This window comes from Phacochoerus africanus, chromosome 13 (assembly GCF_016906955.1).
Source record: "Phacochoerus africanus isolate WHEZ1 chromosome 13, ROS_Pafr_v1, whole genome shotgun sequence".
NCBI lineage: Eukaryota > Metazoa > Chordata > Mammalia > Artiodactyla > Suidae > Phacochoerus > Phacochoerus africanus.
The window spans coordinates 8,733,548-8,760,143 of NC_062556.1; the positions used below are offsets into that span (position 1 = coordinate 8,733,548).

At 47.0% G+C, this 26,596-nt stretch overlaps 1 protein-coding gene and 1 long non-coding RNA gene across 14 annotated transcripts in view; one reads left to right on the plus strand and one right to left on the minus strand.

Moving 5' to 3' along the window:
* FRY (FRY microtubule binding protein) overlaps nucleotides 1-26,596 on the plus strand; it is a 425,213-nt gene that overhangs the window by 396,037 nt on the left and 2,580 nt on the right. For 7 of the 8 annotated variants that reach the window (XM_047755896.1, XM_047755890.1, XM_047755891.1 and 4 more), the window contains 9 exons: nucleotides 660-860; nucleotides 1,389-1,550; nucleotides 4,247-4,413; nucleotides 5,945-6,134; nucleotides 10,911-11,060; nucleotides 12,095-12,193; nucleotides 14,401-14,484; nucleotides 22,353-22,463; nucleotides 26,379-26,581. In XM_047755896.1, coding sequence (XP_047611852.1) covers nucleotides 660-860; nucleotides 1,389-1,550; nucleotides 4,247-4,413; nucleotides 5,945-6,134; nucleotides 10,911-11,060; nucleotides 12,095-12,193; nucleotides 14,401-14,484; nucleotides 22,353-22,463; nucleotides 26,379-26,581 — 1,367 coding nt within the window. The remainder of the gene's footprint in view (nucleotides 1-659; nucleotides 861-1,388; nucleotides 1,551-4,246; nucleotides 4,414-5,944; nucleotides 6,135-10,910; nucleotides 11,061-12,094; nucleotides 12,194-14,400; nucleotides 14,485-22,352; nucleotides 22,464-26,378; nucleotides 26,582-26,596) is intronic. The other variant, XM_047755892.1, reaches the window with a different exon arrangement.
* On the minus strand, nucleotides 14,819-26,458 carry LOC125113292 (uncharacterized). Of its 6 annotated transcripts, XR_007131398.1 has the most exons (5): nucleotides 26,299-26,458; nucleotides 25,917-26,124; nucleotides 25,416-25,527; nucleotides 24,380-24,591; nucleotides 22,444-23,701 (listed from the first exon to the last, which is right to left on the minus strand). It is a non-coding gene; the product is annotated as an uncharacterized LOC125113292 (long non-coding RNA). The 6 variants fall into 6 exon arrangements; XR_007131395.1 differs by lacking the exons at nucleotides 22,444-23,701; nucleotides 24,380-24,591 and adding exons at nucleotides 14,819-15,028; nucleotides 15,386-15,815 and having other exon boundaries at nucleotides 25,917-26,458; XR_007131397.1 differs by having other exon boundaries at nucleotides 24,385-24,591; nucleotides 25,917-26,458.

Sequence of the window (26,596 nt, forward strand, 5' to 3'; positions counted from 1 at the left end):
GGTCCAGGGAAGGAACTCTTTTTCTCCGTGGGGACAATTATTTGACGATGAGCCTAAAGCAAACAAACCTTAAGCCTTGCTGCTCTGGCCTCTGCATAGTGCATGATTGTCCGACTGTGCCCAGCTGCTGGCCGATGCCCTTTAACTCTGCATTTGATTCTGTGAAAACCGCCGCGGCAGAAACAGGCTGCACTGTTTACCTAATGCGCTTGTACTTAATAGCCGGAGGGTGCGGAATGTGCCACCAGCATAGCTCCTACTTTGTCACCTTCCGAAAACAGTCCTCAGTGGGGGCGGGGTCTGGGGAGGAAAACACCTCTTTGGAAGTGGTTTTAATATGAACAGTCCCTTTCTGACAGATTTCTGTCGTAACACGGGTCATTTCTAGAGTATCCCAAAACCAAAAACCAACATGTCACCTGCTCTGCCAAAGAAGAGCGGAGAATCGCGTCTGCCTCTGGTTTAATAGGCACTTAGGTGAAACTAGTATGCGTTTTAGTACTTTTCCCATCCTGTCAGCAAAATGTTTGGGGCCCCCGGGCCGTGAGGGCTTGAGTGTTTGTAGGGAAGACCTTTCTTGCTGCGCAGGGACTGAGTGTGCGAAGGTGTGCGTGCAGGGAGCGTGTGGCCTCCAAAGGCAGCGGATGGTGTCATTTCAGGGCGAGAGCATGGACAATTTCAACTGGGGAGTACGCAGGCGGTCTCTGGATAGTCTGGACAAGTGTGATATGCAGCTTCTGGAGGAGCGCCAGCTCTCAGGAAGTTCTCCCAGCCTCAATAAAATGAACCAGGAAGATTCCGACGAGTCCTCGGAAGAGGAGGACCTCACGGCCAGCCAGATCCTGGAGCAGTCTGACCTCGTAAGTAGGAACTCCCCCCACCCCGCCCCCGCCTCGGGAGACCCCTCTCTGGGCATTGCTGGGGGTGCCGTTTCCAGCGGCAGCTCAGGAAACCGGCCCCGAAACTCTGAAATGTCAGGTGGTGTCTCACAGATGCCACCGGGCCTTTTCTCGGCAGGTTGCAAATGCAAACAAAGCCTGGGGTTTTCCTAAGCCCCGTCTGACAGCACCTCTGCTCAGGCCCAGATTCTCCCCAGAAAAACTTTTGATGAGGCTGGAATCCTCTTTCCAAAACATTTCTCAGACCTCTGAAGTTGCAGGAGACAAGAGAGACCTTCGGATGGGGTTATCTAGAGATGGGGGTGTTTGTGTGTTTTCGAGGGATTGCCAGCGGCTGTAAGTGCTCAGGACTGTGAAGTGTGTGTGTCAAACCGTGAGTCCCGCCAACAACCAGCTTGTACAGTGGTTTGGCCTCTTAGGTAAAGAATAGTTGGAGCTTTGGAAGAACCGGAGTGTCACACTCTTATATCTCCTTTGCTTTCTCAACAGATCATGAATCTCTCCCCGTCTGAGGAGACGAATCCCGTGGACTCGCTCACCGCAGCCTGTGACATGACCCCTGCCGACTCTCATTCCTTTAACACCAGAATGGCCAGCTTTGATGCTTCTCTGCCCGAGATGAATAATCTGCAGATTTCTGAGGGTTCAAAGGTGAAGAGATTTGGGCACTCATCCATTGCCGTTTTCATTTAAAAAGGAAAGCGGGGTTGGGGGGGACCTCCAATTTTCCGAGCATCCTTAGTGGATTTTAAGTGGAGAGATTGATTGTTTTTATCTTTTTCTCCCATTTTAAAATAATTGAGCTTGTGTCCCTCATCCTGGGTTTTGAAAATTAACTTTACTCTGACAGACTTGAGCAACCGTCTTCTTGTTGGTTGCAAGAGATGTGATAGGAGGTCCTTTGGAAAGGAAACATTTTGCATTTTCCAGAGAGCACCGACACTGCTGATTAATGGCAAAATGAATGGGTGTATGTCTGAGATCGCGGAGACTGGGAAACTGCTGTTCTTTGTCATGACTTGTAGAAAACAAGATGCTAAGTGAGGTGTGGGTGGATGCATGTATTGGGGAAAATTTTTTCCTATGTAGGAACCAGTGATACAATCTGTACATTGATTCTGTTCTCGCCTTTTGGCGGACTCTCAGAATTTTCAACATCAGTCCCAGTATTAAGCTCAAAACAGCCCTAACCAGGCTCTCTGAGGAGACGTGTAAGGAATGGATAAAAGGTCAGCTTTTATTAAAAAAAAAAAATCTAAAAATGTTTATTTCATTTAAAATTTATTTTATGAAAGTTTCCATGAAAAATCTTGCTCATTAAACTGTCAACCCCCATGCTGCGTTCTCTTATGTCCCCACATATATGGAATTTAGTATAGAATTACTAAATTCCCACTAGCATAGAATTTTATTTTCTTACATTAGAAATACCAAAATAACCAAGTGCTTTTAGGATAAAGTTTTCTCTCTCCTGAGTTTGGTTATGGTGGTGTAAGTTTTTAAAAAATTGAAAAAAATTATTAAAGTATATTCTCTCTGAGGCTTCTACTAGAAAAATATACTCCTGGCTATTCTGTATTCTTTTACAGTGTACAGCCTACAGTGTAGCATGTCTGAGATCTAGCAAAATCTATATCCTTTAAACCAAGGGCAACCAACCAAACTGCAATCACCTAAAAACCTTGAAACAAAAAAGAATTATTTCTAAGAATTCCTCTTAGCAAAAGGACTGTGACCAGGATCCTTAGAATTAGTAGAGTCCTCTTTTAGCCAAAAAAAAAAAGGGGGGGGGCAGAAAGGAAACTTGTCTGAAATGAAAATGCCAGAATCTTAATATCAAGAATTTAAATTTCATGGAAAAAAACCATCACAAACTCAATGTGAAGTTATCAGCATTTGATATTTTTCGGTCTTGGAATAGTCATTTTGTCAAATTTTCTCTCTTGTATGCTAAGTTATATAGATTTCTCATACAAAGCATCGCCTAAGGAGTCATATTTTCCTGGACTCACAGAAATCATTTATTCAATCAGTGAATTCTATCAAGAAAAGGTTGACTCTAATTTCTAACAAGCTATCTCTTTTTCATTTGAGCTGGGTTTCTGCAGTGTTTGATGTATATGTGATATTAGAAGGCAAAAATAAAAGGTATCTTTATAAGCACTCAGCCCACCACCAATAGATTAAGTTTATATACAGTAATAACCCAGCCCAGTCACCAGTCTCGCTGGCGCCACTCTAGGTTTGTAAAGCAGGAAGAAGCAGATATGGGTAAGCCTCTGAAATGCTGTATTTATGAGCAATTCCTTCACAGACAGGAGAGATCCTATTTCCCTAACATACCTGTAAACATTTCTCATTTCCCTATTAATCCAAGATTCAAAATAGCAAGTGGGCAGCCAAATGCCAACCCACGATAAGGCTCTCGTTCATACAGATGTCTATGGTTTTGTTTTAAGAAAACAACTCACTGAAGCACATCCGTGGGATTTCTCCTCTCCTCTTCTGCTCTGTGATCTGGTTGCCTTCCTTCCTCTCATAAAGAACAGTCAGTTCTCCAGTGATTTCCCTTGGCCCAGGTTCAAGTCCAGCCTCTTTTTCCACTTTGCTTGCTATGTGTCTTTCCTGCCCCTCAGTGACCCCAGCTCCGCCTGCCCTAGAGCCCTCTCATCCCTCTGCTCATTCTACATTTTATAGAAACAGCAGAGAAGCCTCTCCTATCTGTTATCTTCAAAGCATAGTCCCCACAGTGAAGCATGTGTGTATATAGATCTCAGAGGCTCAGCAGCGTGGCAAGGTCTGTCCATGTTGTAGGCTCCGTGAGTAACTGTGGCTCCCTCCTGCACACTGCAGATACTTCTGGAGCTCTACTATGCCAAGCACTGCCAACTCTCAATTCCAGTTCCCATAGATCATATATAACACGTTGGACAGTTAAGTCTGGACGTCTTGTTTAGGAGGCTGGGGTGGTTCAGTGGAGATAGGTGTGCATCCAGAGATGGCAACTCTGGTCCTGGCTCTGGCTCTGATTATCTCCCTGGTGTTGGGCATGTCCCTTTCCCACATGGAGCATCCCTTTCCTCATCTAGAAAATGTAAAGGTTGGACCAGGGCTCTCTGTGGTCTCTTCTAGGTTTAGCATTTATCCTGCATAAGCATAGGTCACAAATGGTCATCTACTGAGAACCTTTTTGGGAACTCTCCTGGGAAAGAAGATTGAAAAGCAGATGAATTGACAACACTGTAGCTAGAAGACCCAGGCCCCCAACAGCTCTTACTCTCAGGAGTTCCGACTTCCCTATAATCCTTTCATGTTGGGGGGATTCTTTTCCCTTTCTGTGCTTCCAGGCCGACGCTGTGCAGGAGGAGGAGGACACCACGGTGCATGAGGACGACCTTTCCAGCTCCATCAATGAACTCCCAGCCACTTTCGAATGCAGCGATAGCTTTAGCCTGGATATGACCGAGGCAGAAGAAAAAGGCGGTCGTGCGCTGGACCAGTTTACTCTCGCAAGGTAAGGAGGCCCTCGGTGTGGGTGTCCGAGCCACATCACACTGGGTTTACGCTTCCTCCAGTCAAATGAGAGGTCTGCACTGCTGGAACTTCCTGACAAAGGAGCCCAGGCTGCCTTATAACTTGAAGGGCTCTCTGCAGGTGGGAATGGTCCAGCACCAGGGTAGGGCCTCAGGTGGAACCCAAAAGGCCTGATGGGGAACCCGTGGGAACTCAAAGTCAGAGAGTGACACGAAAAGCCAAAGAGGGGCCTGGGGACATGGTCTCGGTCTTATAAGCTCTGAAAATAAGCAAGCTTGGCAAGCCTTAGAAATAGGGAGTTCTTTCCATTCTGAGTTTAAAAACCAGGACAAGAGGCCCTTTATAAGCTAAATACCTACTCTTTTTTTATGTGGGCGGCTTTCAGCCTCGTGGCTGACATTTCTGAGACTTGTGAGATCTGGCCAGATAATACAACTAGGAGACTATAGAGGAATAGATGAAAACGCACATACTCATGGGCCATCTAGAATAAATCACAAATAATAATGCTACATAAAGTTCCTGTGTGGCGCAGTGGGTTAAGGATTCGGTGCTGCCACAGGCTGCAACTGCAGTGCAGGTTCAGTCCCTGGCCCGGGAACTTCCATATGCCATGGGTGCACCCTAAATAAATAAATAAGGAAACAATGCTCCAGATTTACTTTAGGAGAAGGAAGTCAGAATCCTAAAACCACTCCTCTGAACGTTGAAGATAAGAATGAAGTAAAAGCTGGGCGTTCCCAGTGTGGCAAATCGGGGTAAGAACCCAACTAGTATCCATGTGGATCCGGGTTCATTCCCTGGCCTCGCTCAGTGGGTTAAGGATCCCACGGTGCCCTGAGCTGTGGTGTGGGTCGCAGACGCGGCTCGGATCTGGCGATGCTGTGGCTGTGGTGTAGGCCAGCAGCTGCAGCTCCAATTCCAGCCCTCGCCTGGGAACTTCCATATGCCTCAGGTGCAGCCCTAAAAAGAAAGAGAAGAATTAAGTAAAAGCTGGACCGAGGCCTTCTGGGATTGTGGCCCGCATCCACCCATTAAAGAAAAGCCGAGGGGTACCCAGGAAAGAACTCTGACTTTCTACCCGGGGTCTCCTCCTCCGCTGCCTCCGCATCGCCCTGCTTTCCTGTCTCATTTCCTTGCCTCCCTCCGCCCTTTCCCTGGGGCGTTCACGTGGAAACACTCTCCCGCCACAAAGGAGACGTGAACAGATTCGAAGTTGTTCTCATCCCTTTTTTGTACTGAAGAAGGAAAAGGACTGAAAGGGCCGAAGCTCAGGAGCCGCGGGGCCCGGGGTGCCGAGGGCGCCTGTGGGAAGGAGGCAGCATTGGAGGAACCCCAGACATTCGGCTGGGAGACTTGGCTTTCCTGGAGTCAGAAAGGAATCCCGGGGACTCTGAACGGAAGCTGGGTCCCCAGAGCCACCTGAGTGGGGGGCACTGGGCAGGCCGGGCTGCCTCGGCCCCGGGGAGAAGGGCGTCTCCTCCTGACGTGGTCGTGTCCCTTTTTTGCAGCTTTGGAGAAGGCGAGAGGGGCGTCTCTCCCCCTCCCTCGCCCTTCTTCTCGGCCATCCTGGCCGCCTTTCAGCCCACGGCCTGCGACGACGCCGAGGAGGCCTGGCGCAGCCACATCAACCAGCTCATGTGCGACTCGGACGGCTCCTGCGCCGTCTACACCTTCCACGTCTTCTCCTCGCTGTTCAAGGTACGGCCGCCGCGCGCGCCTGCGCAGAGCCAGCCAGTTGGCCCTCCTTCCGGGTTTAAGCCCCCCCACCCGCCCCGCGTCCTCCGTTTCCTCTGACGTCATCCTTTCTCCTGCCCAACCTTAATCTCCTCAGCCTCCCCAGGCTGGCATCCTGAGACGCTGCCCCACGTTCCAGGCCACCGCCTTGTGCCCCTCACTCCCCCGTTCTGGTGTTCGTTGCCATCCTGGGCAACTATGACCTCAAGACCCTTACCTGGCATCTCCTGCCAGCCCTGTCCTCCATCTCTTCTTTCGCCTTAGACCTTGTATCTCGTTTTTCTTCATTTTTGGGGTTTTTCCTTTCCTCGTCTTTTCTCTCTCCATGCCCAAATTCCTTACGCGTGCCAGCCACCTGCTTACCCTCCTTAGCTGCCTCTGAACCAATGAGGGGTCATTCTTTGCACCTCCTGTGCGAACCGCAGCCTGGCTAGTCCATACAGTGTCTCTGTGCAAACTGGAAACACCTGCCCCCTCCTGCAGAGGCCAGCAGAGTGGACACAGGCTGGATTTGCTCCCTCAGCCAGGCACCGTGGCCTCCTGTACACTCAGCTCTGTGTAGCAGCCTTGTACATGGATACATTCAGATTTCACTGTTACCCCGACGACACCCTTGCAACAGCCACTGAAACAAAGACACGGAGGGAGCTCCACTTGTGATGGGTGGTTTAAAATGTATGTGTATGCCTGTCTGTCCTCAGGCAAGTTCCTGTCCGATCCTTTGCATCTTGCTCTGAACTTTTACTCCCCACTGATCATCAAAGATGGGTGGGGGCGAGAAGCGGCAAAGGAAGGGAGAAAATGCCTTGTTGTGAAGAAACACCAAAGGTCTCCAAACGTCATCGAATTACCTAGCCCTGCTGCTGTGTTTGAAGCAGATACTGAGTGGGGAAGTGGCAGTGCTGAAAATCATACCCAGCCATGAGAATGAGGTTATAGGTGGCAGACTGACCCAGAAACATGGTTACCATATAGTCTAAAAGAAAACTGGTTTCGAAAGAAGTATGTAAAGAACCACGTTTTATAATGCCTGGAAAATAGTGAAGATTTCACTGTAGTTTCTCCGCATGATGAGATCATGATGTCTTGTTTTCCTCTGCTTTCTTGGAAGTTCCCATTTTCCTATATGGAAACACTTTCATAGGAAAGTTTTTCTGAACTTCCTTTTTAATAACTCATAGGGCAGAACGGCCACTGATCATACAAAGAAAAACTGGAAGGGAACTGGGTAGTTGCAACTTTGAATAGACTTGCACGATGGATGGATAAAGACACAGCAAGGTGGAAGCCTGTGAGACTTTTCTAGAGGTTTAGTTCTGTTGAGTGTATCATGAGGGAGTCGCAGGAACTTGGTTGGACCGAGGGATGGGGCCCTCTCATCACCTGCAGGACGAGCCGTGGCAGAAAGGAAAGGCTAGAAGATAAGGAATTATCCAGAAAGTGCACAATGAAAAAAAACTGGGATCATCTGCTTGAAATAATTTCAAAATCAGGAAGCCACAATCTGGTTAACATAAAAGTAAACGTGGCTGTTGAGTCTGCAGGCCCTTCTTAATGAGTCATTTCTGGAGAATCATAGGTCAGTACTACTCATAGCTATTTCTCAGTATTTTGAGGGTTATTTGTGCTGTTCTCTCTCAAATTTTTCAGTGTTCTTTGAGTGGGACCTATTAGAAAGGTGAATGGACAAAAACTAAGGTTATGTCTGGGATGAATTGGGGGCTGGAGAGGACTGTTAGGCTTGAGACAGAAAAACAGTGGGCTGCCGAAAAGATCAGAATTCCAGAAACACCCTGACGTTCAGCCAGATTGAATTTTAAAAGCACACTACCTGAAAGCGACTATTTGAAGTAAACTTAAGGATCCAGAAGCAATGGAATTGATTATCTTGTTCTAGGGTCTATTTTTTAAATGCTTAAGAATGCATATTTCAGTTTGGCTGTTGCAGTCATTTTCCTAATCACAGTTACTAAACTCTTCATGCCCAGTTGCATGGTCCTGACTCCTCCCTCTGCCTAGAACAGTCATCGCCCCTTGTCCCTCGGCTGTGCTCCCAGTGATACGCAAACCCCTGATTGGACGTCACTTCAGTGAAGGAAGCCTTCCTTTCCTTCTTTCTCCCTTCTCCTGTCACACTGTGGTTGCCTCTGTTACACCTGGCACACTCTGTTGGAATTACTTGTGTAGGTGTCTGTGTCCCCAGGAGAGGGCAGGTAACGGTGTCTTGCTTTGATCCTCCAGCTGCTGACACAGTGGCTGATACACAATAGGTGCTCCCCAAATGCAGAAAGAATGAATGGAGTGGTCTTTTTAATGTCAATCTCAAATGTACAGCTGCTGACAATGCCAGTAGAGCATCAGATTGTCACATGAGTCGAGATATGGGGCTGGGCCCTGGGGGGGGGAGGGGGACACATTGGGGTTTGGATTATTGGTTTTTCCATCAGTGTGCTGGATCAATTCCTAAGGAACTTATCTGCAATAATAATAATACAAATGCGGGGTTCCCATTGCAGCTCAGTGGGTTAAGAACCCAACTAGTATCTATGAGGATGTAGGTTTGATGCCTGGCCTTACTCAGTGGGTTAAGGATGCAGCATTGCCACAAGCTGCAGCATAGGTCACAGACACAGCTCGGATCTGGCATTGCTGTGGCTGTGGTGTAGGCCGGCAGCTGCAGCTCCGATTTGACCCCTAGCCTGGGAACCTCCATTTGCCGCAGGTATGGCCCTAAAAAGACAAAATAATGATGATGATGATAATAACGTATACCTTCTACTTCAGTTTTTAATATTACATTTAGCCTTAAGGACTTTCTCAGCTACTTGCAAATGCTCTGAGAGCAGTACTGGTAGCAAAATCAGTATTCATCACAAATGCTAGAAATGCAACACATTTCAGACATGCAGCCTGGAATCTCTCATCATGTCCTCACCATGCCCGTTTACTGATTTCCAACACTTAGCTGTGAGTCTGGACGCCACGTTTCCCTGCATTTGGTTGGATTTGGGACAGGGTAGAGAGGAGGTCATTGCAAGACTCATTTGGTTTTTAAAACAAGGAAATGGTTTCTAAGGGCCAGGCATGGACATTTTCCCAAGTGTCTCTATCACTGTATTTCCTTCCTACTGATCCTGGGTTAGAATATCATCATTTAAGCACACGGTGTCACTACATTATGTGATGTTTTTATATGGCAGTCACATGCTCTGAAACTCCTGGGCAGATCTAGCCCTTAGTACAATAAAAAATAATCCCAGATCTCACCTTGTCCTTCGGTAAGTGGGGGAAAAAAAAACCCAAACTGTTTGGAGGACCTGGATTGTACTCCCAGCTCTGCCATTCGACTAGCTGTCTGATACATGGCATTTCCCGTCCCTTTCAGCTGCAGCATTATGTCAAGGTTTTTGTTTCTTGGGTTTTGTTTGTTTGTTTGTTTGTTTAATGGCTGCACCTGCAGCATATGGACGTTCCTGGGCCAGGGATTGAATCCAGGCTGCAATTGTGACCTACATCATAGCTGTGGCAATACCAGATCCTTTAAGCCACTGCACCAGGCCAGGGATTGAACCCCCACCTCTGCAGTGACCCAAGCTGCTGCAGTCGGGTTCTTAACCTATTGCACCACAGTGGGAACTCTTGTCTTTTTTTTTTAACTGCACATAAAACTAACACCACCATAAAGACATAGGTATGTTATGCATTATATCAAGATCCTCAGATACACTAAATAAAAAGTAAATAATATGCAACCTGGTTGGCATTCTTCTAGTATAACTTAGAAGGAACCATGAGCCTTCTGCTGTTTGGGGGACTTGCTGGTCCCCCATAACAGAGAAGAGAGGATTTCTCATGCATTAGATTCTCCACTTCAAAAGGTATACATATCTCTGGGGAAAGCCAGTGCCTAGGACTGGAATCATTTTTCAGTTAAATATTTTGTTCCTTTTGATAAAGATAGTATGTGTTGGACGTTGGGGCTGGCATGGCTCTCATTTGGGCACAGACACGGGCACAGTGAATCAGATTCCTCCTGATGATGGCTTGTCTAGGAGGGATAGTGACGTTTCGGAAGCATTCTAGGTTTTTTGAAGGGATGTGAGCTTGGGGGTCGAGCTCACCCTTCCTCCGTCACTTACTCGTTACATGACCCTAAGTGAGCCCTTCAGACTCTCTTCTCCTGATGTCTTCACCTGCTCGTGGGGACTGATGAGCTGATGTGTGTGCAAAGCTGCGGGGCAGAGTTCCAGCTCCTAATCGGACATGCTCTCAGCGGGAGATCAGTCCTATCTAGAATTTATCCCTTCATTCTTCAGAGGCTTAAATAGCCCCAATTTCGTGCTCAATCTCAGGGAGCTGCAATCTTGGGAAACAGAAGAGTTTTATCGCCTGACCTTTTTCCTCTCGCCCACGCTAAAGTGATCTCAGAAACTCTCACTCATCTGACAAACACGCTACGAGGACTCCAGCTGCTGACCGGCCCTGCCCATCAGCAAAAAGCAAAGCAGCGTTTATTTAAAAGATTCTGTTAGCATCCACAGGTTGAGAAATGACCTTTCAGGAAGAAGCTTTGTCCACACTGGATGATGATTCATTTAAGACAGATGTTCACTCTGCCCCCGCCCCCGACATGGAGGACCTGTGCTCTTTTGATATTTTCACAAAAAATTTAAAAATAGGGTTATTTTTAGTACGTAAGTCAAGTGCAGCCTTTCCAACAAGTAATCATGTTGCTTTCAGAATATTCAGAAAAGGTTCTGCTTCCTAACGTGTGATGCGGCCAGTTACCTGGGAGATAACCTCCGGGGCATCGGCTCCAAGTTTGTCAGCTCTTCCCAGATGCTCACCTCCTGCTCCGAGTGCCCCACGCTTTTTGTGGACGCCGAGACGGTGAGTGCCCGGGGGCCCGCCCAGCGTAGGGTGCGGAGCTTCTGGGGAGCGCTGTGTGCTGTGGTTTGTGTGAAGGGCTGTGAGGCCGGCCCAGGCCGAGGGAGTGGGGAGGAGGTGCCCCTCGGTGCCCCCCCCCCTCAGCCCCGCATCCTTGGCGCCTCTGTCTGCTGACTCTGACAGCTGTGACTGCGGTGCGCTAACCCCCCCACCCACCCACACACACACCCCAAAGTGGACCAAGCCAGTCCCCACGATGCCAGCTTGGCCAGCCAGGTGGGTCCCCAGAGGTACCATGTGGTCACTTTCCCTACTTCCTGTGATGGATTCCTCCAGCCCAACCGCAAATGATGAGTTTAAAGGAAGGTTAAAACAGCCCCTGGCTGGCGGCTGAATCGTGCCTGTACACATAGAACCCTAACCCCACAAGGCTGGCAAGCTCTCTGGGCAGGGGGCGTATGGTAACCTCTTTACCCACGCACCCCCATGCCTATCACAGAACCGCCTCATCTGCTGGGTAGTTGCTGAGGTTTAGAGGCAAGGAGGATGTGCTCGGGCTTCAAAAGTCTCCGAGGAGTCGATCTGTCCAAGAACTTGACGGGTGGGTGGCTGTCTTGCAGCAAGGACCACAGCATGAGAGGTCGTTGTGTCTTAAATGATTTAAAGTACAGACTAACCACAAAGTTAGTGTGAAAATCTCTTTAGAGGTAAGTCTGTGTGCACATTGCTCGGGATTTTACTGGATAAAGATACCCAAGCCCAGGCATAAAATAGATGCGGGCTTCTGTGCAATTCTTACTCAGATTTGTCTGTCTGTACCGATATGGGGAAAATGGACATTTTCGTAGGGGATTTAGATGAGCAAATTATAGTCAGGTGCAGGTTCAGCTGAGCGTGGAGCAAAGTGACAAACAGCACAGCATATCCAAATGGATGCCACTGCCCCCCACCTTCCAGCCCAGCTTTTCTGTCTGTGTAGCCATGCCTAACTATTGCTCTGGAAATTATTATAATACACACTATTTTCCTGTCTTCAGCTCCTTTCTTGCGGACTTTTGGATAAGCTCAAGTTCAGTGTTTTGGAACTGCAAGAATATTTGGATACCTACAACAACAGAAAAGAGGCCACTCTCTCAGTAAGCGTCTCGGTTTCATGCATATACGTTAAGTTCAAACCAGATCAACCCAACCACTCCGAGCTTTCCTTTCGGGAGGCGATGTGATTAACTAAGAGAGGAAGCTCTTTTGGGAAACTCGGGCTTCATCTGTTCCTCTGTTTCGGGTGACAGTTCCAACTGAATGGTGGTAGGACAGTTCATAGTATGGATTATGTAAAAATATCTGCAAAAGAGAAAGGGTCCAGCTTTCAGTTTTAGCCCCATAATTCCCCTATCCAGAAATTCAGGGAAAGTGGGTATCTCCCTAATGTATCACTGTATCAGTGTTACAACTTTACTTCTCTCAGAAGCGTTATATTGTTAATTATTATTTCTCTTTGCCTCTTGACCCCTCTCAGTGGCCCTTTCTCCTGGTCCCTGTGGTTTCTCTGGGCCTCGGCTCCTGTTCTTTCCTTTTTCCTTCCTTTGAAGATCTAAGTTGTAAAATCTTAGACACAGACGTGACCGAGAAACCACCCACACAAATACCCTGAATTCCAGCAAAGAGCTGTGCGTGATTTCTATGGAGCACTTCCTGGCACATACCAGGAACCATGAAAAAGCATGCATTTCGATGGAGTTTCCCTGATGGCTCAGTGGGTTAAGGATCCGGTGTGGTCATTGCTATGGCTTGGGTTTGATCCCTGGCCCAGGAACCTGCACATGCCCCAAGTGTGGCCAAAAAAAAAAAAAAAAAAGCATGGCTTTTGAAGTCACATTGGACTTAAGTTCCCACTGAAGCTCAGTTACATAAGGGTCAGCGACCTTGGATAAATTACTTATCTTCTCTCATGTCAGATTCATCATCTATAAGACAGTGATCATAGAAATTAATTTGCAGAATTGTAAGGTTATAGCGATTATAATAGGTATAGCAGCTGTCATTGCCAAAGTCCTCTGTATCCAACGACTTGATAAGCATTACGTCTCTCAACTTAAATCATGTAAGGGTTACAGCTACCCTGGGAGTTGCTAAGTTGAAACTCAGGGGTGTGGGATTCAAAAGCCCAAGCTCTTAACGACAATATCTCCTTTAAAACAGAAATAAGATATATAAGTGCCTCATACTTAGAATACATTCACTGTGAAGTTAGGAGGGTTTTGTTTATTGTTGTTATTGTTAATTATCTTATGACCTGTTACAGGGAGAGAGTGGTGACATTTTACTGCAACAGTTCCCTTTGTCTTCTACTTCTGTGGCTCTTTTGCTGTCCCTGTTTTCCAGCTTCTCAGTCACCAGTTAATAAAAATAACCCTTTCATTCTGCCTGGTGCCCGAGACAGTCTCTTGATGTCAAGTGTGAATTTCAGCTCTCCAGGGGTTATTGTTTTCTGCCCAAAGGTTCCTTTCACATCTCTGTTAGTTACTATCCCGGATACTGAAGACTGGCAGACTCTCTAAATAGCTGGGCTGCTGTTAGAATAGCCTTTCTCACGGTGAACATGACCTGCCCCCTTGAAGCCACTTCAACATAACAGAGAGGAAGGTGAACCATGAGTTCAGGTCACATTGTCCAAAATTCCCCAGCCTGGGAGGATGTGCTGGTCCTGTCTCCTGATTTCAAGCACATGACAGGTGTATAACCATATGTGACTATTCTAAGTTATGTGTAAATTAGGAGTGGTCTGGTGAAACCATCCTTCAGGGTGATGCATCACAATGTTAAAATTATAAATGGTGAATTTTTTTATTTTTATGTATTTATTTAGGTTTGTTTGTTTGTTTGTGCTTTTGAGGGCTGCACCCCCAGCATATGGAAGTTCCCAGGCTAGGGGTTGAATCGGAACTATAGCTACTGGCCTGTATTGCAGCCACAGCAACGTGGGATCCGAGCTGTGTCTGTGACCTACACCACAGATCACAGCCACGCCGGATACTTAACCCACTGAGTGAGGCCAGGGATCGAACCTGTGTCCTCATGGATGCTAATCAGATTTGTTTCTCCTGAGCCACGATGGGAACTCCCAAATGTTGAATGTTTTAAAGGACCATCACTAAACTCACAGGTCAGATATTTGAATTTCAAATTGTTAGTCTTTAACCCAATTTTTTTTTCGAAAGGTCATTATAGCAAAATTTTATTTTGCTGTGATGAGAAGCTTAATCTATTTTCCCTGACAAGATTGATGATAAAAATCCTCTAAGGACGTCAGTGAATTTACCTGTGTCTCTCTTTCTGACAACAGTGGCTTGCGAACTGTAAGGCAACATTCGCAGGAGGATCAAGAGATGGAGTAATTACCTGCCAACCAGGGGACTCCGAAGAAAAGGTAATAAAAGCCTGTTAGAGGTTGTCCTTTCTGTGCTCTGACTTTGTGTGTTGGTTTTGATCCACCCAAGAAGCGTGGAACTTGAAAAAGGAAGAGGCAAAAATACATTCACATGACATTGTAGAATAAGAAAGGACATTCGAGCCAAGCATGACTGTGTGTTGATGGGACTTGGGGGGTTTCTTCTGTTTGGAAAAGTAGGATGCAAATAACCTTTCTGCTGGACACTAACTATACTAACAACTTCCTAATAAATCTATTTTTCATTCAAAATATAAAACCAAATGTCATTAATTCTTCACTGACCCACTTAGTTCCTTGAATGAAGAACGTCTTTCAGCAGTTGTTCTAAAGCAGATTTATTTTTTCTCATTTCTCCTTCAAGTACCCACCTCAGACCAGCTGGCTTATACACACATGCCATATTTTAAAGGAAACTGGGCAGAGAAGTGTGAACAGAGTAAGAGCATTCATTCTGCAGTTACTCCTGTGTGGCCCTCGTGGTGGACACAGTGGCGCCTTCTGTCCCGGTGGAGCGTTTGACCTGTTCGGGGAGACAGACGATAATCAGAGTCAAACATAAGTCAACCTTGATGAGTGCCGTTGAGGAAGGCAGAGGCCTCTAAGCTAGGAAAGAAAACAGCAGGAGAAGCTGATGGAGCACGAGGGCAGCTCCGGGAAGCAGAGGTCTCAGTACGAGCTGGAGTTGGCCAAGCAAAGAGGGTGGGTGGGGAGCCTGCGAGAAGACCCCGAGGCAGGAGAGCACCTGCCCTTTGTGAGGACGGAGGAGCCCACCTGGCTGGGAGGGCAGAAAGCGATGAGTCTGAAGCTGGCAGAAGCCAGACCATGAGGGGCCTGGGGGCTGGTCTTGACAGCCGTGATAAGCAGTTCGAAGTTTTACCTGGGGGGGTGTGATTCGCTGAGGGCTCTGCCACGCTCCTGCAGAAGTGGATGGAAGCGGGCAAGCGTGGATCTGGGGTGATGCGTGACTCCGCCGCTGGCCAGGTAGGCAGAGAAGCTGTCACCTTGTAATGATGTTGTCGCACCTAGAAAAGCGGGTCCGATTGTGCACCCTTCAGAGGATGAGAAATCCTCCTCACGGTGGGCCTTGAAGAGAAATGACAGTGTCACTCTGTTTAGATATTGTTCTTATGTCCCGAGTTGGTGGAGATGAGAGCTACCACTTGGCTTCCATCCCAAAGCAAAAGCCAGCGAATGTTTGACCTCAGAGCACTGCTTACGCCCTCCGGTGATCCACTCCGGCTCTCTTTTCGTCACATGGGCTGTCTTTTGCAATAGTTTGATATTGTCGATTATTCTGAGCACGCTTTCTGTGGGGACAAGTGGAAGAAAAGTAGGAAGTGAGCTTTAACTTGGAGACTCTCTGGATATAATTGCAACGTTAGGAGTTCCTGTCGTGGCACAGCGGAAACGAATCCAACTAGGAACCACGAGGTTGCAGGTTCGTTCGATCCCTGGCCTCGCTCAGTGGGTTAAGGATCCGGCATCGCTGTGAGCTGTGCACGGATCTGGTGTTGCTGTGGTTGTGGCGTAGGCTGGCAGCTGCAGCTCCGATTGGACCCGTAGCCTGGGAACCTCCATGGGCATGGGTGTGGCCCTAAAAAGACAAGAGACAAAAAAAAAAAAAATTGCAAAGGTAACATGCCAAAAATTATTTCACATGTGTATTCTATTTCATAGAAGTATGGACTTTATGGAAGGGTTAGTACTTACTGTACTAAAGCTAGCAAAATCACCCCGACCAGTTAGAGACGCTGGTCAGCCAGAGATGGTGACCCTGTACAGACAGTCACGTGGCATCTTTGCACCCCAAGCCCTACCCCGTCCGGTCTGGTCTTTGTCAGTAGCTGATTTGTAGTCATTCTTAACAGGTGACCTAAGGGAGAAATTGCTGTGGCGTTGTTTGCTGAAGAGAATGTAACTCTTTGCTGGATGCTGAATATTGTCTGATTTTTACTTCTCTTCCCAATGTGAAGTTGTAGACATCAAATTAATCAGAAGAGGTTACACACTGGTGGCCTGTAAGCTGTAACCTATTCACAGACATGTTTTATTCAGCGTGTACCATTTTTTTAATGACCCAACATTTAAAAATTAAAATTGTTCACACATACACTCAAAACAGCATTTATGGCATCTCTTAATTAAAAAAAAAAAAAAAAAAAGCTAGCAATGCCAGGCCTGCCTTCTTAAAGGGGCCACAGTGGCCTTGAGCTGCGGGCTCTCTCAGGTGCCCTCTGCTTGTTGAGGGGACACCTCCTGTACGTGGTGATCCCTGCAGGCAGGGGCCGGGAGTCGGGCAACACCAGGCTGGTTTCTGTGTGATAGAAGCATGTGCGTCTGTACCTAAGGCCCCCAAACGGGGAAGTGCAGTCTGCAGAAAGAGGGGTCTGTTTCAGGAAACCCAGGTGATGAAGGTCTGTGTACATACGATGCAGGTGACCGTGTGCCGAGGTCATCACGGGTGGGGGTGACATTGGCGGAGAATTCAGGGTGCAAACGAGACGGAACAAATGGTGTTCCTGAGAAAAGTGTGTCCCACACATGCGAAGTATGTTGGAGGCAAGGCTTTTTTGAAAAGGCGTGATTGGTAAATATTTCAGGCTGCTTGCCCATCAGGATGCCAGTTCTCCTGTACGCGGTGATCCCGGGGCCGGTCCTCCTGTGCAGGGCGAGCCTGGGGCCAGTTCTCGCGTACGTGGTGATCGCGGTGCCAGTTCTAGAGGGAGGCAGGGTGTACAGCAAACAATGCAAAAGACAAGGCGGGCGTGTGCCTCCGGCGAGCTGTGAGAGCAGCCCCGTTCACAGGCCCCTGGTGCTTGCCAGTGTTTTCTCACCCTGCGCGCATCCAGCGAGAGAGGCAGCCCCCCAGGACTTAAAACCAGCCCGTCTCATTGAGGACTGTGGTTTCCACTGACCTCTCCGCCGCCCGTGGGATTCATCCTGGAGCGGCTGCAGCAGACGTGCATGGAAACGTAGGGCAGGGTGAAGCATCTTGGCTCTGGGCTGTCCAGGCAGCAGCAGCAACCTGGGCCCGACAGCTCATGAGCACAGCTCACCTCCCTGGTTGCGCAGAGCTGGCCCTGGGAAAGCTGGAGAGGGTCCTCCTTTGTCCTAAGAGATTTTAGTGGACACCCTCGTAATTCCATACCCATTTCTGAGCGCCACCTGAACATTCACCTCTTTGGGCTCAGGTGGAATAATGTACATTGAGGCCCGCTTCATTTTATCTTCTCATATTGGAATCATCGTAGAGTCTTTTTGGACGCTAACCCTCTTAGTTGTGTATTTCGTATCCCTGCCTAATCCATGAGTGAGAAAAGCCTGCAGCCTCCGCTCTGCTACAGATTGAACCACAAGCTACATGCTGAACAAGACGAGATGTTTCTCCAGCTGAACTGTAACCCGTGAAACATCAGCCTTCGGGGACAGTCTGTCTTTCACCATAGGAATCTTCTTCCCCCTCTATCAACGAAGGCAGTGTCCGCTGAAGGGAAAGTTTTCGTGCAAATAGTAAATACCGCAGGCTGGGTCATCTGTATCAGAGGCTTAAAGGTATTTATCTGTCAAAGCTTGGAAAGATATTCATGGTCAAGGCCCAAAAAACTACTCAACAAACATTAACAGTCATGAAGGTGCCAGAACCAAGTGCTCTTAGCAGCAGGTGGGTAGAGACGGCTCGCCTCTGCGTTACTGAGCAGGAAAGCTTTGGCATCTGGCTAGATCGTCTGACTCCGTCCCAGTCTAGTTCACATTAGTGACTTTTGGAGATTCAGCATGATAAAAATGAGAGTTAATATAGTATACTCCGGCCTATCTTCTCCTATGTTGAAAGTTTCTCAGATTTTGACCCAACTGTGTCATAAGCAAAGCATTCATTTCAGAGCAGAATACAGAGAAACAAGAATGGCTAGGCTACTGTTCATGAAAAAGAACCAGATGATTCTAGGCTTTTGAGCTACCTTGTCTGTGCTCAATTGTTAGCATCCTGATTTCTTGATCTTTTTTTCTCATTTTGAGAAAACATCTCTCAATCCAGTTTTTATATCAAGTTATATCAGGAGTACAGGAACAGAGCTTGAAGAAAATTCCTGTGACCGAATAATACTGTAACAGTCCCACAATTTCACAAGTATCTTAAGTCGCCAAAACTCAGATACAGCTATAAAGACTTCTAAAAGGATTATTTTTAAGACCTGGATACAGGAAAATATTAGCACAGGGGAGAAAAAGGTTGAACATGTTCCTTGAAAGGCATTGTTCACTTTCTTTTTGGAGCTCCAGAGGCAAACTGGGTCCCAGCCTGTGGCCTAGGAAAGGATTCTGAGATGATAAACATCCCCGAGGCTTGGACTAGCCTACCTAAAAAGGAGCGTGTAAGAGGGACACTGAGAACTGGTGTTCATCCAGCTGGCTGCCTCCCAAGAAACACAGTCTTGTGCCCCGAACGCTGCGTGGGCGGAATTCATTGACAGGGAAATTCCTTAGCACCGAGCTGGCGTCAAAAAGTCTCACTTGCTTCCATTGAACAGAGAAGGTTGTGCTTTAACCGACTCGATGACCTGCTTGGATTATAACCTTGTTTTGGAAAACAGTAAAAGGAGCTTTCTTCACCCAGGACCGTGTCCTGCACGCTGCATGTGCAGCGTTCCACGCGGCTGAAAAGTAAATTCCACGGTAGGAGCGGTTACGTGCTCATAAAGCGCATACTAAACCTTTCAATCAAATTTGACATTTGTAAAAAGTCTTCACGGTGGAAGCTGTAGACTTTAGACTCTGGCCCTGTCCTCCTTCCTTGTGTGACATTGTATTTCAGCACATGAGGTTTGGTTTTAAATACTCCCAGCATAAAGTTGCCTTGAAAATAGTGACTACTTCAGCTTGTATAGTCTATACCACAGGTTTGAAGGTACTTATCTTTCAAAGCTTTAAAAGATAGTCATGGCCAGAGTCCAAAAACTACTCAGTAAACATGACCCTCACCAATGTGCCACGTGGTATTAGCACCTAGGGAGACAAGAGGAGACCCTTAGGGGATGGGGCGGGGGGTCCAGGGGTGGGGGTTGGCTCTGTGTTTGAAGGTGCTTATAAATAATTTGATGGCTTTATTTATATACTGTACCTTATGTTAAATTCAATACGTTGATGAAAATCTAGAGACTTTTTTTGGAAAGAGCTTGAAAACAAGGAACTTGTGTTGTGAAGGATTAGAAATGGAGTTAGGTCTTTAAATATTTTGAAAATCCAGAACCAGACATATTGACCCATAATTAGGAATGGATAAGTTGATGTTTCTTAATATTCTGTCAGGTTGTGGTAATCCCTTGGCACATACCCAGACTCTCCTGAAACTAAGTCTATGGTTGTGATGTGGTGACACCAAAAAATGGTAGCCAGTATTAAACATGGCCCAGTTACAAATTGTATATTCTTCTAGAGTAACCGTCAGTTCTAGATTATTTTTAGTAATTGTCTGCTGCAGGGGGTAGATTATAAAAAATAAAGTGCAAGCCAATTCCTTTTTTTATCTCATGCTTGTTCGAGCATAAAGACAGCATTTACTCCTTTGAAAGGACACTATCTAGCAGTCCTATAAAATCATCTCGACGCAGAAGGCAATCTGACTTTAAAGAAAATGCCACTCAGATTGTTAATTACATTCTAAGCTAATGGGATATAGTTTCGTAGATATGAAACCAGACGTAGTAAAAATTCTGCCTTAACATTTAGCAATAGCCGAATCTGTTGGGGGCTGTCGTTCTATCACATGGATCCGCTGGTCTCATCATGTCACTGTGCTCACACGGGATTCACGTTTAAACGCTAAAATCTTCAAGCAGTACAAGTTTTCGCTTCTGGTCTCCAAGATGGACAAAACCTAAACCCACTCATCAGAGAATCTAAAAGACCTCGAATGCTGTTTGTCGATGACGGGTTCCCCCGGAGAGCTTGTGTTTAACTGGCCCGCTGTGCATGCTGAGGGGGGTCCACGTGCGCCCGCTTGTGCCGTGGGGGCAGGCGATGCTCATCCTGCGGCCGGTTCTGCTCTTGGAGGGCCGCGCTTCCTGTCGCATGCATCACACTGACCCTGTACTTTCTTTCCTTCCTCCGTTTCCCGTGCCATGCTTGCTGTGTAGCAAATGGAATCTCTTGCAGTAAGTTAACTTTCTTTCCTACTCTTGGTCCATTGAGGCATGGACCCATAACAGATCTTATTTGTTTACTGGGACTGTTGTATCTCTTAGCATGTTTTCCCTATTTTGTTTCATTGTCTTTTATTTGGTAGACTGAGACATGTAATGTATTAGCATTCTGGGCTGCTTCCCTCCCAAAGTAGAAACCTAAGTTGCTATGAATGCTCATGTTATTTATTAGCAGACTATTTTTAGTTAATAATTATGATTATCTGACACTTAGGAAAGTCAGAGTTTTCATGGCGAGGTTTCACTCTCAATTGTGAACGATAACATTTTGGTTTGAAACAATACTCTTTTGTCTGCGAGTCTCTGGTAGTTATCCTTTATGCCAGATTTTGAAAGGGTTCCATAAAGAAAAGCTTAAATGGTCATAACATGTTTTACTAAAACCACCAAAGATCTAGTTTGGGTTAACAAGTGAGTATAGCTACTTCCTCGATCTTAGGCTGGTTACCAGCACTGAGAAATAAAATCTCAGAATTGTTTTTCCCCCCTGGGGGCCAGGGCAAAGGGAGAGGAGAAAGAGAAATTCCTCCAGCATGGTCTTAGCATGAACTTTGGTCACTTCTAAAAAGTAGGATCAAAGTATTTAATACCATTAATGGGATATTCTTCTTAAAACCTAAATGCAAATTCTTGTCATTTCTCTCCTTAGATTGATCTGAAGTCCCCTCGGCAGCTCTCAGTTGTGAGCTGAGTTCATTAGTAAAAGGCCCTATCTCTCCTTACCCGACCACACTTGAAACAGTGACGTGATTAGTTTAAGTCACGTTTTTACCCACTTTCATGGGTGACTGCTGAGCAGGAAGGTCTGTCTTTTGAAGGTGGTCCTTTTCTTGCAGAATCCCACCCACTACGTAGCAGCTAACCCATTCTTGGGATTAAAAAACAGGCAAATTTTAGAAGCAGAAAAGCAGATACACCCGGGAGCAGTAGAATCACTGGTGTTAGAAATACTCATGATTTATTCTCGCTTTGTAGTACACTTTACATTCCAGAGGTATCTCTAGGGCTCAAGGGCCATTTTGTATGAATACTTTTTAACGTTCTTTCCACAGAAAGTGTTGCATGGTTTCATAATTTCTCCTTGCTCTAAGTTCTTTGGGCCCTTTTTATATCTCTTTAGTTCAACAAATATTTATTGGGCCCTGAGTAGACGCATCGGCAGTAAAACTGATGCAGCACCTTAGAGGATCACGTGACGCGTGTGTTTAAGACTTTAGGAGGAGTGCCTGCACCCTAAGTGGCAGCCAGAATGGGCACAGGAATAACCTCCCACATGTCTGCTGAATGTTTAAACTTCATACCTAGAATCTCTTAATGTTGTCCCTTTCAAATAAACAGTTTTTAAAAACATGGAGCATATAAAAATTAAGACGTGTAGCAAATACAATGGAAATTTGGCAGTTCACCCAGTCCCTTCATAGCGACTTCTAGTTAGTCATCTTCCAGGAACTGTTCTATTCTATATTATACCGTGAATGTCTGATATAGTTATTGGTTCTTGTTTTATTTAGAATGGTGACAGCTAGTTCTGTTTCCTTGATTTAAAAAATATATATACATATGTTAGACTCCACCAAGATTTCATTGATTACATAAAGCATGATCCTTCATAACGATTTCTCCGCCTGCAAATTCTCTCTTTAGCAACTGGAACTGTGTCAGAGGTTGTACAAGCTACACTTCCAGCTGCTGCTGCTTTTTCAGTCCTACTGTAAGCTCATCGGCCAGGTGCACGAAGTCAGCTCCACGCCCGAGGTGAGCCCACCCTCTCCCGACCGCAGGTCCTGCCAGGAGTGTCCGCCTTTCCTTCTCTTCTCCCCCTACCCGTCCGCAAATGTCCAGATGACTTTATTCCCACATACTCGTTTCATGCCAGCACTAGGCTTGAGGACGAGGGTCCAGCACGAGGGGACCCAGGCAAGGGCCATCGCTGCCATAAAGGTAAGGACGACGTGAGGGGGCCCCTCCTCCGTGCTGGGCCGAGGGGCTGTCCCTGACCCTGGCCCAGAGCCTGAGGGTCCTCATTTGAAAAAGTGCCTGGTGTTACGGTTTTTCTCATCTCGAGCTGTTCCTGCTTGACCGACTTAGAGCTAAGGAAAGGGGTGGACGATGTGTGATTCTCTTCAGCCTCCCTGCCCAGCTTAGCACGGGGATGTGTTCCTATGTTAACGTGGAAAAGGTCCAACGACTTGAGCATCCTGTTTCTGCGTGAGCTAAAACTTTCCCAGCAGTGCAAAGAGCCTCCCGCAGCGTAGCACGTGCACTCAGGCTGCGCTGGATGCGACGGAAGCGCGGAGCGCCGGGGCCTCGGTCCCCTGGAGGCCAGGCGCTTCGGAGAGGCTACTTTCGGGAGGCACTCGCACCTGAGCTGACTTTTTCAGGCTGGGCTGGAGCGATGAAGTGGAGCCAAGGAGGAACGTTCCGACAGGAAGCAGCAGCCTGGGCATAAACGTGCCCGTGAGAAACAGAGCAAGGCGGGCAGGCACTTAGGTATTTCTAGAAAACAGAGGCCACCCCCGAAGGACCAGTGGACGGAGGCCCAGGAGATGAGATGAGGGAGCTCGCAGGCGATGCCCCGCCTTGGAGTGTGTCGTTACATCTTTCTGGCCGGGATGTGGAGGGTGGATTTGATGACAACTGGAGGGGAGACGGGGGACCAGTTATGAGGCTGATGAAAAGCTCAGATCAGAGTTTGAACCAGGACAGAAATGCTAGGGACAGGGAGGAAGCAGGACCTGGGGGAGATGTTTAGGACAAAAGGTCACTGAAACGAGAGGGAGAGAGAGAAAGGGGGTGATGCTCAGGTCCCGTCACAGACAGACGCAGTGACGGCGGTGCCATGCCTGACCCCGTGATGGATGAGGACCGAGGTGACTGTCCATCCACACTCAGGCCTCCTGCCTGCTGGGCACAGCAGGGGTGACGCTGTCTTGCAGGGGGTCAGATAGGAGGGTCTGCAGCCAGGCGAGGATGGAGCCCAGGAACCATCAGGTCTGAGTTGGGAGAGTGGGAGGAGGAGACAGATATTGTGCTTGTCAGTCTATTTATTTTGCCTGGAAAAAAGGAAGGCGACTGTACAGGTTTAAGGATACAATTGGCCCTTGAACATGAGATTGAACTGCGTAGATCCACTTCTAAACAGACATTTTGATATATACATTGAAAAATGGAGGGAAGGGATTTGTGACAATTTGAAAAAACCAAAACTGCAAATCTTAAAATATCAAAACAAATAGAGAACAAGTTACATATGTCATGACTGCGTAAGAGATATGATGTACGAGCAACATACAACATAGGTTTTAATGGACTGCTTGTTTTCAATAAGACTTCTGGTCAACAGCAGGCTGTGTGTAGTTAAGTTTTGGGGGGCATCAAAATTATGCAGTGCCCCGGAGTTCCCGTCATGGTGCAGTGGTTAACGAATCTGACTAGGAACCATGAGGTTGCGGGTTCAATCCTTGGCCTCGCTCAGTGGGTTAAGGATCCGGTGTTGCCGTGAGCTGTGATGTAGGTTGCAGACGTGGCTCGGAGCCCGTGTTGCTGTGGCTGTGGCGTAGGCTGGGGGCTACAGCCCCGATTAGACCCCTAGCCTGGGAACCTCCATATGCCGTGGGAGCAGCCCTAGAAAAGGCAAAAAAAAAAAGAAAAAAATTATACAGTGCCCCAACCTCACGTTGTTCAAGGGTCAATGGTCCTTCCAGAAACGCCCATTTCAAGGCAGGCAGGAGTCAGACATGTTTGTTTATGAAGAGCTCTTCGCAACCAGTTTCCATCCACAGTCACAGAGGATCAAAGAGAAGGCAGGGTGGACTGTTGTTTGCCTCACCGTCAGGGTAAAACTTACTCTTCTGGCAGGTACCGACAGGATGCTCAGATCTGCCTTTGCTCAAAAAGAAAGGACATGCAAATGCAATTCACATGTCATTTTCCATATTAAAGAAGGAATTTAAGTTTCACTCCAGAGTAGTAAATGATGTGTTACATATGTATATTTGTGTATACACATATAACCTTTTCTTTTTTTTTTTTTTTTTTTTTTATGGCCGCACCCACAGCATATGGAAAGTTCCCAGGCCAGGGATTGAATCCAGGAACATCAGATCCCTTAACCCACTGCCCTGGGCCGGGGATGGAAGCTGTGCCTCTGCAGTGACCTGAGCTCCTGCCATCGGATTCTTAATTACTCTGCGCCACAGCAGGAACTCCTACCTATAATTATTTTAAATCTAATAAATTTAAATTTCTACCCATTGTAATTATTTTAATGTAATAAATTTAAAGTGAATTTCTATTCATTTTAAATACAGATAATTTTTTAAGTACTATACACACACATACTGTATTTGAAACTTATCTACGTTTGGAGTTCCTGTCATGGCCCAGCAGTAATGAACCTGACTAGCATCTATGAAGACACGGGTTCGATTCCTGGTCTCGCCCAGTGGGTTAGGAATTGGGCATTGCCATGAGCTGTGGTGTAGGACGCAGATGCAGTTCAGATCCTGTGTTGCTCTGAGGTAGGCCAGCAGCTGCAGCTCCGATTCGACCCCTAGCCTGGGAACTTCCATATGCTGCTGGAGCAGCCCTCAAAAGACAAAAACAAAAAACAAAAACCTTACCTACATTTAAAATAGGAAATCCACTTTCAAACATAAAAGCTATATACCAAAGATATTGTACCAACTCATATAAAGGGGTTATTACCTCATTGCACTTTCAGCCTGGGGCTGGAGTAGACAGTTGGGTTTAACAGGCATCTCGGTGCAGGCAGATGGGCCCCAAAGGCTTCAGTTCTCTACCCTGTGCGACAAGCAAGCTGGGAATGAAGAAAGGTGAAGATGTGGGTGAATCAACGTTCCACAGGAAATGGGCATCTCCTTACAAAGGGAAAAAAATGTTAAAAATAAAAACATCCTTTTTTTTTCATGCTCTCAAGGTCAAACGGCAGAAGTTGGCCTTTGTGATACACGTTTGGGTCACTCGTAAGAGGAGCCATCCGGCCTCTCTTAGGATTTCCTTTTTAACAGCTCTGGAGCTTTTGCTTCCAGTAATTCTGAGGCACACTCTCTTACTTCTGTAACATGAATACTAACATGACACGGAGATTTCCTCCTTGCCCTAAATCTTCTGTCTTTAATCTTTCCCCATGGCATAGAAATAGGGAGAAAAGCATATTCTCCAAACAGCGTCCCTGGTCGTGATTACCTATGTTGGGCACTTCTGTGCCAAATTTGAATCTCAAAAATATCTGCAGCGTGGATGATATTTCAGTCTCATAGTTGAACAAACTGAGGCACATAAAAGCATTTGCTTGAGTCTGCACCCGTCGAGAACGTAGAACTGGCATCTGCACGCAGCTCTACCCAGCTCCCAAAGCTGTTCTCTTCTGCATTTAACTTCTAGGCAAGTCCTTCTGTTTAAATAGAAAACATTTTAAAAGGAGCCTCAATCTTTCACAGAAGAGCACATCCCAGCTGTTGCTACATAGGTATTCAAGGCCTGCCTCCCCAAAGCCTTCCGCACACCAAGCACGGTTCCATCTGCCCGCGTCCCTTTACCACCATCCTGAGCTCGTGCTTCACCAGACCTCACACACATCCTTCTCCTTTGGGGATGGAAAGTCCAGCAGGCACCTAAACCCAGTAAAAATACCTTTTTTTTAAACAGCTGCTAAACATGTCCAGGGAACTGAGTGACCTAAAGAAGAGCCTGAAGGAGGCCACCGCGGCCATCGCGGCGGAGCCCCTCTACGCCGAGGGGGCCTGGGCCGAACCCACCTTCACGTCCACCGAAGCAGCCATCCAGTCCATGCTCGAGTGCCTCAAGAACAACCAGCTGGGCAAGGCGCTTCGGCAGATCAGGGAATGCAGGTAACTGTGTCCAGC